Source organism: Nerophis ophidion, linkage group LG19 (assembly GCF_033978795.1).
Source record: "Nerophis ophidion isolate RoL-2023_Sa linkage group LG19, RoL_Noph_v1.0, whole genome shotgun sequence".
Classification (NCBI taxonomy): Eukaryota; Metazoa; Chordata; class Actinopteri; order Syngnathiformes; family Syngnathidae; genus Nerophis; species Nerophis ophidion.
In genome coordinates, this window is record NC_084629.1 from 16,181,084 (window position 1) to 16,194,492 (window position 13,409).

General features: G+C 40.8%; 1 protein-coding gene across 7 annotated transcripts in view; it reads left to right on the forward strand.

Annotated features, from left to right (window-relative positions):
• The window catches only part of LOC133538059 (phospholipid-transporting ATPase IH-like), a 98,473-nt gene that overhangs the window by 39,442 nt on the left and 45,622 nt on the right, over positions 1–13,409 (forward strand). For 5 of the 7 annotated variants that reach the window (XR_009802922.1, XR_009802923.1, XM_061879323.1 and 2 more), the window contains exons 2-5: positions 952–1,074; positions 1,181–1,270; positions 5,403–5,483; positions 5,943–6,050. Coding sequence is in view for 5 of the 7 variants with exons in the window: in XM_061879323.1 (XP_061735307.1) it covers positions 952–1,074; positions 1,181–1,270; positions 5,403–5,483; positions 5,943–6,050 (402 nt within the window). In the remaining 2 variants the exon portion in view is untranslated. The remainder of the gene's footprint in view (positions 1–951; positions 1,075–1,180; positions 1,271–5,402; positions 5,484–5,942; positions 6,051–13,409) is intronic. The other 2 variants (XM_061879324.1, XM_061879327.1) reach the window with 2 other exon arrangements.

The following is a 13,409-nucleotide window of genomic DNA, read 5'->3' on the forward strand; positions in this document are numbered from 1 at the left end:
TTAAACTCACTAAAACACTAGCAGCACAATAGAAAGATAAGGGATTTCCCAGAATTATCCTAGTAAATGTGTCTAAAGACATCTGAATCCGTCCCAATGCAATCACGTTTTTTTTTTTTAACTTGATTTTTTTTTTTTTCCTAGTCCGTCGCTATCAATATCCTCAAACACGAATCTTTCATCCTCGCTCGAATTAATGGGGAAATTTTAGTTTTCTCGGTCCGAATGGCTGTTTTTGTTGGAGGCTGTTAGTGACCAAAAGTTGTGAGCTTTATCGTGGATGTTCTCTACTAAATCCTTTCAGCAAAAATATGGCAATATCGCGAAACGATCAAGTATGACACATAGAATGGACCTGCTATTCCCGTTTGAATAAGAAAATCTAATTTCAGTAGGCCTTTAAGGAAAATACAAATATTGTTGTATTCTTTTCAAAACCTAGTTAAACAATGTGCAGTGTATATCATTTATCTCGTACATTGTCTATACCGCCCAACCCTCATGGCCATGTTTGCAGTTTCCCTAACGTTGTCCTTATAGATAGGATCGACTGTATATCTATTTAAAAAAGTGCAATGCTTGTGCTAATTCCACAGGCTGATTTACAACGAGGCGCATCCCTGCCAAAAGTTCTGGGGGGCATTTAAAACCGCAAAATGCTTGTTCCAGAACGTTCCTATTTAATGATCAACAATCCACATTTGAGCTGTGTCAGGCGAGGCTGCCTTGCCAAAGGGTGTTTTCATCAGGGCCAAAACGTTATGAGCCTTGTCGAAAAACCGGCCATCGCTTAATGAAGGACACCTTGGCTTGTGCTGCTCAGTGCAACTCAGACGCATACAAACCTGAAATCTTTTCATAGAGCAACTCTGTTCAATGTCTTTTTGAAGGCTATTTTTGGTATCAAAAGTGGTTTCTTTTTATACCTTCATTGCTATTTATATCTGTCAGTGCGCAGGGGAAGAGAACTGGGTCGACAGTCGGACGGTGTACATTGGCCATAAAGAACCCCCTCCGGGAGCTGAGGCCTACATCCCTCAGCGTTACCCTGACAACCGCATCGTCTCCTCAAAGGTCAGAATCCCCTACCCATTACTCTTCATTGCTGTTATTTTGTTCACCTTTTAAGCTCACTCCCCACCCATCTTTGATATAATAATGTACTATATTTGTCTTGCAGTATACTTCCTGGAACTTCATCCCCAAGAACTTGTTTGAACAGTTCCGAAGAATTGCCAACTTTTACTTTTTGGTCATATTTCTGGTCCAGGTGAGCGTTTATTAGAGGGATTAAAATACTAAAAAGAAAAAGAAGTGCTGCTGCATAGTGAAATGAGGCCATGTTAGTTTTTCCTACTATCACTAATATGTGAAATGTCACACTGTGGGAAAGGAGTCATTTAGCGCAGTGCTTGGTAGTATTGTGGATTATACTTGTTTTATTTCTGGTCACTGACACGGTTGTACTTTATTTTCATTACATTCTATTCAGGCCTCTCTATAAAGTAGAATTGGATGGATTCCTCGCTTGGCAGACAGCTAAGATTGTCCAATATAACTGTCCAGGAGGCTGCAGATAGATTTACTGCGCAGTCATTTTATTTGCAGTAATATATCATGTATTCACAGTGCAATAAAGCTTAAATCAACAAATGTAGTCAAATAGAACGACATATCATAAATAGCATGAATAAAAAAAATACAAGATATTGATGATAATAATGGTTACTGTTTGGTTTAAAGGCCTACTGAAATGAGATTTTCTTATTTAAACAGGGATAGCAGGTCCATTCTATGTGTCATACTTGATCATTTCGCAATATTGCCATATTTTTGCTGAAAGGATTTAGTAGCGAACATCGACGATAAAGTTTGCAGCTTTTGGTCGCTAATAAAAAAGCCCTGCCTTTACCGGAAGTAGCAGACGATGACGTCACAGGTGTGACGGCTCCTCACATCCTCACATTGTTTATAATGTGAGCCTCCAGCAGCAAGAGCTATTCGGACCGAGAAAGCGACAATTTCCCCATTAATTTGAGCGGGGATGAAAGATTTGTGGATGAGGAAATTTAGAGAGAAGGCCTAGAAGAGAAAAAAAAAAAAGGCGAGGGCAAGTGATTGCGATTCAGATGTTTTTAGACACATTTACTAGGATAATTCTGGGAAATCCCTTATCTTTCTATTGTGTTGCTAGTGTTTTAGAGAGTTAAAGAGTACCTTAAAGTCGGAGGGGTGTGGCCACGGGTGTTTTGACGCCAGAGTCTCTGAGAGAAGTCACGGCAGCAGGAGGACGCTGGCTCCGCTGATCTTCGGTAAGAGGCGACTTATTTCCACAATTTTCTCACCGAAAACTGCCGGTTGACATGTAGCCGTGATCCATGTTCGCTTGACCGCTCTGATCCATAGTAAAGCTTCACCTCCGGGAATTTTAAACAAGGAAACAGCGGGTGTTTTTGTGGCTAAAGGATAAAAGCTTCCCACCTACATCTTTCTGCTTTGACTTCTCCATTATTAATTGAACAAATTGCAAAAGATTCAGCAACACAGATGTCCAAAATACTGTGTAATTGCGCGATGAAAAGAGACGACTTTTAGCCGTAAATGGTGCTGAGCTAATATGGCCCCTCCAACCAATAACGTCACAAACACGTGTCATCATCGCGTCATCATTCCGCGACGTTTTCAACAGGAAACTCCGCGGGAAATTTAAAATTGTAATTTGGTAAACTAAACCGGCCGTATTGGCATGTGTTGCAATGTTAATATTTCATCATTGATATATAAACTATCAGACTGTGTGGTTGGTAGTAGTGGGTTTCAGTAGGCCTTTAATCCATTGAAAATACATAAAATATTTTGATACACTTCCAATCTTTTTAGTATAGTAGTTTTATTTCAGTTACGTACACAGATTGATATGCAACATGTGTACATATTTCCCGGAAGAGAAACATAATGAAACAGTTTAGGATTTTTTTTTTGTTTTGAAAGGCGTGTACCTGAATCCTGCTGGAGTCACGAGTGTTATTTGTTGTCCATTGCAAACTACCAAGAGCCTGAAGAACTTTACTAGTAAAACTACAGTATTTTTCTAACAAGACACAGTAATGGGGCCGATTTAGGGATGTAACGATATCAAAATCTTACAGTACGATATTATTGTGGTATACTGTTTGTTCCTCAAAAAACGAACGACTTAAAAATGCCATAGTGTAAAATGAAGTGGCAGGAATGTTTAGAATAAACACACTTCCTGTAATTGAACACAAACGGAATGCTCAAATGTTTTAATCATATTCATTACTACAAACAAGTATTTTTAAGTGCAAGTTTACTTTCCAAGGAGCAGTGTCCTCTACAGTGGATCATTATGGAAAATGCAGTGTCTCAGAAAAGTTAGCTCACATTTGAACTTTTAGTTATATAAATACTAAATGCCTCAAATTGTTGTTCAGATTAAATAAAATGACAAAACTGGGATAGGTTGATTGGCAACACTAAATTGGCCCTAGTGTGTGAATGTTGTCTGTCTATTTGTGTAGGCCCTGCGATGAGGTGGCGACTTGTCCAGGGTGTACGCCGCCTTCCGCCCGATTGTAGCTGAGATAGGCGCCAGCGCCCCCCGCGACTCCAAAAGGGAATAAGCGGTAGAAAATGGATGGATGGACAAAACTTTTCTTCTACATATAAAAAGTGCAACATTAAACAGTTTTAAGTCAACTCATCATGCTTCATTTATCACAGCATTTGGGAAGATGCTGTGAAGCCTGTTGTTGATTTTTATTATGTAAATGTTATATTTTTATCAACATGTGATAGCAGGGACCCTGCCATTCAAAGCTTTTCTGTCCGTAAAACACACACACACGCACACACACAGCAAAATGAGCTAACGTTGCGCTAAAAGCTAATTAGCCTTCACCTCGAACCAGAACTGCGAGCGAGCTTAGCTGCAGTTTAAGTTTCTAGAAGGTCAACGGGCTCATAGTGATGTTAGTAGTAGTTGATTGGGAGGTGTTAATTATCATTTGGGGAGAGTACGCTGCCTTATGCTCACCTGCTAAACACCTATCTGCTCGACGCTGAAGCATTTACTCCATGCGCTCTGAATGCGCACTGCTGATTGGCTGTTACCGCTCTGAATACACACTGCTGATTGGCTGTTACAGCTATGTATGTAACCGATCAGATGGTTGTGTGGGTGGGACAATGCCGGGTGCTGAGACAGAGGCAGAAGAAGCAAAGCAGCTTGTAAAGACTTTAGCTTAGAAACTCGCTCGGTACACCCCCGTACCGAACCGAAACGGTTCAATACAAATACACGTACCGTTACACCCCTAATATATATATATATATATATATATATATATATATATATATATATATATATATATATATAATGTATGTGTGGGAAAAATCACAAGACTAATTCATCTCTACAGAACTGTTTCATGAGGGGTTCCCTCAATCGTCAGGAGAAATATCCTGATGATTCCAGGCTACATTATACACCCCGCCCACCCAACCCCGCCCACCTCAACCGACGCAGGAGCGTGGTGTATAATGTAGCCTGGAAGAGTCAGGGTTGCATGGGATTATGGGTATTTATTATGTTGTGTTATATTTGTGTTAAAGTGCTGATGTTTTCCCGAAATGTGTTTGTCATTCTTGTTTGGTGTGGGTTCACAGTGTGGTGCATATTTGTAATAGTGTTAAAGTTGTTTAACCTGGCACCCTCAGTGTGACCTGTATGGCTGTTGAACAAGAATCCCTTGCAGTCGCATACGTGCGTCTGCAAAAGCCAAATACAACACATGACCTGACTGGTAAGCTGTTTGAACAATTTGTGGAGGGCGCTAAAGACAGTGCCATCGTAGCACGCCCTTATTTTTTGTTGATTGGGTATCACTCAGCAGACGTCCGAGGGAATAGTCACTCTGTAACCCGCGACTCTCCCGGACAAATCGGGAGGAATTGCATGCGTGATGCTAATAAAGGGCATTCATATAAAACTAACTTGCCGCACTAACATCAAATCTTCATATTTAATTGCGGGCCGCTTGTCTGAGACCCCTGGTTTATACATGGCACAAAGCAAAAAAATATATATATAAATTTCAAAGGTCTTGTGGCTCCCATCATTTTCTTTATTTTGTGAAACGGGTCAAAATGGCTCTTTGAGTGGTAAAGGTTGCCGACCCCGGTTTTAGAGAGCTAGCTTGTTAAGATGTACGGCACATCTGAATGGACTAACTGGCATTAATAAGAACACACAACAGGGGTCTTTAAATGCACTTCACAGTGCACTCCTCTGGTTTTTAGACACAAGTGGCTTAATATCCTAACATTTTAGGTTTATTATGAATATGATGTTCCATTCACACGCGCCTCTTCCTCCCCAGCTCATCATCGACACCCCGACAAGCCCCGTCACCAGTGGCCTGCCCCTCTTCTTTGTTATCACCGTCACTGCCATCAAACAGGTGGGACACACACACAACTTCCTGCTTCTAACACGCACACACTTCCTCTACCGATCAGCTCTTCTATTATCTCTATATACACACATTCCTCTCTGGGCGAAAGGAGCAGCCATTGAATATGTCTGGTGATGTGAGAAATATGATAATGAATGGTCTCCTCTGTTCATCACTGGAGCCCCAGGGGAGATGCATCCTCCTTCCCTCCTTCTCCCCCTACACACACACACACACACACACACACACACCGAGAGTCGATCTGCTATCAGTGATAGATGGCCAAAGAGACCAGAAATGTAGCAGAACATTAATCTAGTGCATGACGTGTGGGCTAGAAATCAAAGAAGCAGGTCACCCGGCTGAGTGTGCGCTACGCTAATTAATCACATCACGCTCGCTCCTCACTCCGCGAGTGCGCAATCATCACCCTCGTTGCATCTTTCCGCCGTCTTTCCCTCTCAGGGCTACGAGGACTGGTTGCGTCACAGAGCCGACTGCTCCATAAACGAGTGTCCCGTGGACGTGGTGCAGCGGGGGAAGGTGGCGAGGACGCAGAGTCAAGAGTTGAGGGTAAGAGTGAGCTCGTTAAAGGAGGAGGAGCACCTGAGGCCTCTCCAACCCATGACCTCTTCACCCTTATGCCAATTAAGCTATCCTTAAATAAGCCTGCACATTTATTTTCTATGTGTATTCACATTTTATTTTCTATCAGCTGCTGGATGTTTGAATTTCCCTTGGGATTACTAAAGTATTAATTTATCTGTTGGGCTCCACTCTTATAGATGCCGTGTCTCAGTTAATGACCTCCACTTGAAACAAATAAGCGCCTCCCCAATGGGCATGGGTACTAAAGGCCTACTGAAACCCACTACTACCCACCACGCAGTCTGATAGTTTATATATCAATGATGAAATATTAACATTGCAACACATGCCAATACGGCCGGTTTAGTTTACTAAATTGCAATTTTAAATTTCCCGGGAGTTTCTTGTTGAAAACGTCGCGGAATGATGACGTGTACGCGTGACGTCACGGACTGTAAGGAAATATTAGCGCTGCTCACACACACAGCTAAAAGTCGTCTGCTTTAACAGCATTATTACACAGTATTTTGGACATCTGTGTTGCTGAATCTTTTGCAATTTGTTCAATTAATAATGGAGAAGTCAATGTAGAAAGATGGAGTTGGGAAGCTTTAGCCTTTAGCCACACAAACACACGGTGATTCCTTGTTTAAAATTCCCGGAGGTGAAGCTTTCCTATGGATCAGAGCGGTCAAGCGAACATGGATCCCGACCACTTGTCAACCAGCAGTTTTCGTTGAGAAAATTTTGGTAAAAAGTCGCCACTTACCGGAGATCAGTTCAGCTCGTGCCGTCCATACAGCTGCCATCGACTTCCATCAGACACTGGCGTCAAGACACCCGTGGACAAACCCCTCCGACTATCTGGTACTGTTAAACTCACTAAAACCCTAGCAACACAATAGAAAGATAAGGGATTTCCCAGAATTATCCTAATAAATGTGTCTAAAAACATCTAAATCCGTCCCAATGCAATCACCTTTTTTTTTTTTTAACTTGATTTTTTTTTCTAGCCCTTCGCTATCAATATCCTCAAACACGACTCTTTCATCCTTGCTCAAATTAATGGGGTAATTGTCGTTTTCTCGGTCCGAATATCTTTTTTTTGTTGGAGGCTCCCATTAAAAACAATGTGAGGATGTGAGGAGCCCTCAACGGGTGACGTCATCGTCTGCGACTTCCGGTAAAGGCAGGGCTTTTCTATTAGCGACCAAAAGTTGCGAACTTCATCGTCGATGTTCTCTACTAAATCCTTTTAGCAAAAACATGGCAAGATCGCGAAATGATCAAGTACGACACATAGAATGGACCTGCTATCCCCGTTTAAATAAGAAAATCTCATTTCAGTTGGCCTTTAAATTTGGTACTCTTATAAACACCAACCGAATTCAGTCTGTACTACAGGGTATCGATTCACATTGAATCAATCGGTGACATGTTTCAATACCTATGTTGCTCATGATGTCTCGTCCAGTGCGGACTCAACACCGGCTCAAACCTTTGGCAAGGAAACAATCACTCAAGCAGCACATGTTCAATGCCAGCAAGTGTGCCTGGTAGAAAACGCACAAACGTAAAAGTAAGGCTCCACTTTTCAAAATGCGCTAGCTCCATGCCAATTTGCAATGGCTTTCCTTTATACCTGTTACTGATTAGCATTAGCAATTCTACATGGCTGTTACAACACCTCCAAATTTGGTAATAAAAACTTCAACTCTGATGCACATTTAATCATATAGCTACTGTGTAATAGGTACAATATTTACTGTACAGTACACACACTTTGTGGGGTGCAACATAAGCCTAGAAAGTCATTCGGCTTCCTGGCAAAGACTACTTCGTAGCTAGTAGTCTAGACACTACTGCCGTCTAATGTCAAGGAAGTACAACTGAATACAAATAGATTTAATAATTAAAGTAATGTAATAAGTAAACACAATATAAGAACTGGACAACACAGTTATGTAATCAACAAATTTTAAGAGATACATAAAAAAAATTGGTTTTATTTTCAAAAATAATTATTTATTTACTAAAACAAACAAAAGCACCAAAATTTGGTAACATTGAGTGATTGAGTATAGTGATTTTCAAACTAGTGGTATGCGGGCTCTATCTAGTGGTACGCCAAAGAATCACTTGATTGTCCTATATTTAAACAGTGTTACTGTTCAAACTGCGATGAGGTGGTGACTTGTCCAGGGTGTACCTCGGCAACCGCCCGAATGCAGCTGAGATAGGCTCCAGCAACCCCAAAAGGGACAAGTGGTAGAAAATGGATGGATGAATGGATGGATGTTCAAACTGTGTGTAATGTTACAGTGGCCAAAAATATTAAATATTCTTGTTGAATAAAACATCCGTCTTATTTATAAGGAATGCTTAGGCCTTGTACGCTACTGTATTTTAATTTTGCCCAATATGGTGGTGGGCAAACATTTTGGCTCAGGGGCCACATTGGCTTTTGAAATTTGAAGTTTCACCGACGGGCAAGGCAAGCACATGATTTCAAAAGCAAATCATATCCGTTGGAACTAAGAGTAGGCTTCTCAAACATGGGCTATTTTAATCATAATACATTTTATTTTCACAATATCAGTACACTGCCTTCCCCCTAACGCACCTGGGATAGGCTCCAGCACTGCCGTTACCCCGACAGGGACAAGCGGTAGAAAAATGGATGGATGGATGGTATATCAGAACATCAAAGAAACATAGAAATGGTATTAAGGGTAATAAAATGGATGAATGGATAGTTAGATGGAGTATTGTTGTTCACCATTTTTTTCCAGTCCGTTGAAGTCTTTGTTGTGGCAATTCTCAAAACAGATCTTTGCTCAATTCTATTTTAATGTTCGGCGGGCCGGATTAAATTAACCAGTGTGGATGGGGGCTGTAGTTTCCCCATCCCTGACTTCGAGAAACAAATGTTTTCCAAGGTTGGTACTTGGGGGAAAAAGGTTTGAGAGCCACTGGATTACAAAGTACTGGGAATTGGTACCGTACTAGTTCAATGGTGAAAAGGTACTCATCCCTACTCCCACAAATAGATGCCTCTCTTTTTTTCAAAGTGGTTACTTTAATAGATAGAATAGAATAGAAAGTACTTTATTGATCCCTGGGAGAAACGCCTTGTCTAAACTATTGTTCAATCTCTGGTAGTGTAATAGTAGACACTTTTGTCTTTCATGGAAGTAGGGCAGGGGTCAGCAACCTTTACCACCCAAAGAGACATTTTGACCCCTTTCACAAAATAAAGAAAACAATGGGAGCCACAAAACTATTTTTGAAATTTAAAATGAAATAACACTGCATACAGAGTTTTTTTTGCTTTGTGCTGTGTATTAACCAGGGGTCTCAGACTCGCGGCCCGCACCTTAATATAAAAACTTAATGTTCGTGCGGCCCGCGAGTTTTAAATTAATGCCGTTTGACAGCATCACACTTAGCAACCTTCCCAAATTTTCCGGGAGACTCCCGAAGATCAGAGCAACTATTCTTGCGAATGTCTGCTGATTTTCGCACTTCGACATCAATACGGGCGTTATATGAAGGCGCTGCCTTTACCGCCCTCTACAACAACTACAAATATCTAGCACAGCCCAGCCACGAGTCATATATGGCTTCAATAGACACACATAGACGACTGCAACACATACTTGTTCAACAGCCATACAGGTTACACTGAGAGTTGTGATATAAACAACTTTAACACTCTTACTAATGTGCGCCACACTGTGAACCCACACCAAACAAGAATGACAAACACATTGCCACAACATTTCTGGAGAACATCCTCACTGCAACACAACATTCATCCCTAACTCTTCCGGGCTACATTATACACCCCCGCTAGCACCAAATCCCCCGTGCGTCGGTTGAGGTGGGCGGGGTTGGGAGGGTGGAGTTTCGTGCTAGCGGGGGTGTATAATGTAACCGGGAAGATTTAGGGTTGCATGGGATTCTGGATTTTTGTTCTGTTGTGTTTATGTTGTGTTACAATGCGGATGTTCTCCCAAAAAGTGTTTGTCCTTCTTGTTTGGTGTGGGTTCACAGTGTGGCGCATATTAGTAAGAGTGGTAAAGTTGTTTATATCACAATTCTCAGTGTAACCTGTATGGCTGTTGACTAAGTATGCCTTGCAGTCACTGTCGTGTATCAACAGAGGCTGCATACTACATGTGACCGGCTGGTACGCAGATAGCATTGTGTAAAAGCAGGCGCAACAACAAGTTTTAGAGGACTGTAAAAGCTTTGCCATCAGGGCACGCCCTCTATATTATCGACTGGTTGAAAATCGGAGAATGTTTGCCCAGGGTGATTTCTCAGAGAGGCATTAAACTCCGGAAATCTCTCGGGATAATCAGGGGGGTCGGAAATTATGCAGCTGAGCCACATTAGAGTGATCAAAGAGCCGCATGCGGCTCCGGAGCCACGGGTTGCCGACCCCTGGCATAGGGTAAGAGTTCAATTCCCATTCAGAGTTGCGTCAAAAAGGACATCTGCTTAGAAAACTAAGCCAAAACATTGATGTGACCCCTATAAAAGATGACATTTAAAAAAATTAACTCTACTGTTGTCAAAAGGGTTTGTTGCTCATCAAAATAGCAGCAGCTACCGTGCCACAGTCTTTCAAGTACATATGGAGTCGGGTCGCTGCCTTATGCCTGAGTGCAGCTTTCCCCCCGACCCCCGTGACATTGAGAGAGACAAAAGGTAGAAAACGGATGGATGTATTGAATTTTTATCATTTAGTTTTTTAGTTTCCTTATATTTTTCACGTTGTGTAGTTTTTAAGGGGGTTATTTCCCTCCGTGCGGTGCGACGTGACCTGCTGACTGTGTGGCCTTGAAAAGGGTCGTAAAGAAAGTGGTGCGCTTTGCAGCGCTCAGACATTCCACCAAAAAGGTTGTTTTCGCCAGGGTTTGTTTGTCTGTCTGTTAGAAACAACAATGGATGGATTTTGACGCCGTTTTCAAGAAATGTAAAAAAAAAATTTAATTCTCTCATCGACAGCACACTTCACTTCCTGCTGACGGTCTTCCACGCCCCGTACCTTGCCGGCCCCTGCGCCAGAAAAAAAATACATACCAAGTTTTTGTTTGCCCATAAAAGCCGATACAGATAATTTTCTGCTTCTTAAGACCGATACTTAAAGTTAAAGTACCAATGATTGTCACACACACACTAGGTGTGGCGAAATTTGTCCTCTGCATTTAACCTATCCCCTTGTTCACCCCCTGGGAGGTGAGAGGAGCAGTGAGCGGCAGCAGCGGTGCCACGCCCGGGAATCATTTGTGGTGATTTAACCCCCCATTCCAACCCTTGATGCTGAGTGCCAAGGATAACTTATTTATATGTAATATTTTTTTAAATGTAGATTTAACTTTAGTCTGTCTTTGCAGCTGGCTTTGGGGCAGCTTCTTTAGCAGCAGGTATATTCGTAGGCTTTCTACACACCGTCGTAGCGATACTGGCGTTTCAAGGGACTGATGAGGTTTGATGTCTTGAAGTTTAATGTGTTTCTTGCCTCGCAGAATGTTTGCACAACATTTACTGCAAGTAACACGCGAAATCCAAAACCGGGGAGAAGCCCCACACGATCGATGCTATGCAGAAACTGTAAACCGGTCGGTTACTGCTTGAGCAGGAAAAAAACAGCCCTTGATTTTGCAACACTAGCCCACCTACAGAGGTGGGTAGTAATGCGCTACATTTATTCCGTTACATCTACTTGAGTAATTTTTGGGATAGATTGTACTTCCAAGAGTAGTTTTAATGCATCATACTTTTACTTGAGTATATTTATAGAGAAGAAATGCTACTTTTACTCCGCTCCATTTATCTACATTCAGCTCGCTACTCGCTACTGATTTTTATCGATCTGTTAATGCACGCTTTGTTTTGGTTTGTGAGACAGACCTTCAAAGTAGGATCTATCACATGCCTGCGTTTAACCAATCAAATGCAGTCACTGGTGGCATTTGACTCCGTTTCACCAATCAAACAGAGCCTAGGCGGTCACATAAATTAACTGCACACTTTTTTTTTTTTTTTTTTAATAAATTTCCACATTTATAAACAGTTGAAAATAATAATATAAGTAAGTACAAAAACAGAACAAAACATTATACAAACCGTACAAAACAGCGCCAGGGGGTTGTAAATTCAAAGTAACTAAAATAGAATGCAAAAAAATGTTTATATATATATATTTATATATATATTTATATATTTATATATAATAAACAAAGTGCAAAGCCATAGGCTCACTCAATCTCAGTAAATACCTTAAATTTTGAACACAACATCATCGTTTTCACAGCTTTTTGGTTGTTAGAGGTAGCGTGTTTTAATGTAGAGTTCTAAATCTTTTTTAAAGGCACAAAAAACAGGTCGGGTATTGAGAAACTTACATTTATGAATATAAAACTTAGCCAATAGTATAATGAGTTTGCAAAGGTAAAATTAATTTTCTTTTTTTTTTCAATACAGTGTAAAACCAAATATATATTATTTAATATATATACTATTGTTTTAGTTGTTTAAGAGATATTCCTGGCTCTGAATTTGTTTATTGCTATTTTTATGTTTTTGTGCATTACTTGTTGTCGTCATCATTAAACGAACAGGTTACTCATCAGTTACTCAGTACTTGAGTAGTTTTTTCACAACGTACTTTTTACTTTTACTCAAGTAAATATTTGGATGACTACTCCTTACTTTTACTTGAGTAATACATCTCTAAAGTAACAGTACTCTTACTTGAGTACAATTTCAGGCTACCCTACCCACCTCTGCCCACCTACAGCACAGTACGGATAATCTTGCTTCATTTGAGCACTTTTTTTCCCCATCTGTTATTTTTGCATTGTTTAAATGTTATCGGATTTATCGGTGTAAGATCACAATTCCTATTATGGGCCTGATAATTATTTGCCTGATTTTTATCGTGCACTTATGCATAAATCATCCCTGTGTTGTGTGCAGAAGTAATAATGAAAATATTGCTAAATTGATTACAGTCAGTTAAAACTGACTATTATGGCATCCCTTGTTATTTTATAATAATGCTAGAATTTATATAGATGCAAGAAAATAATTCAGATTCCAGGGAAGTAATCAGGAATCATAGTCTCCAAAATAAATTCTACATTCACGTGCAGGGCAATGTGTCTTTTTTCCCCCCCGTCTGCTCCCTTTTTGCTTAATCCACGTCGTCACGAGTGTCTCTCTTGTGTTTTGTGACCGTGTTTCTCACCGTCGCAGATCAAACGGAGCGGATTAAAGTGTGAGCCGGCAGGAGGAATAATGATGAATATTTTAATCACGCTGACTCGCCGA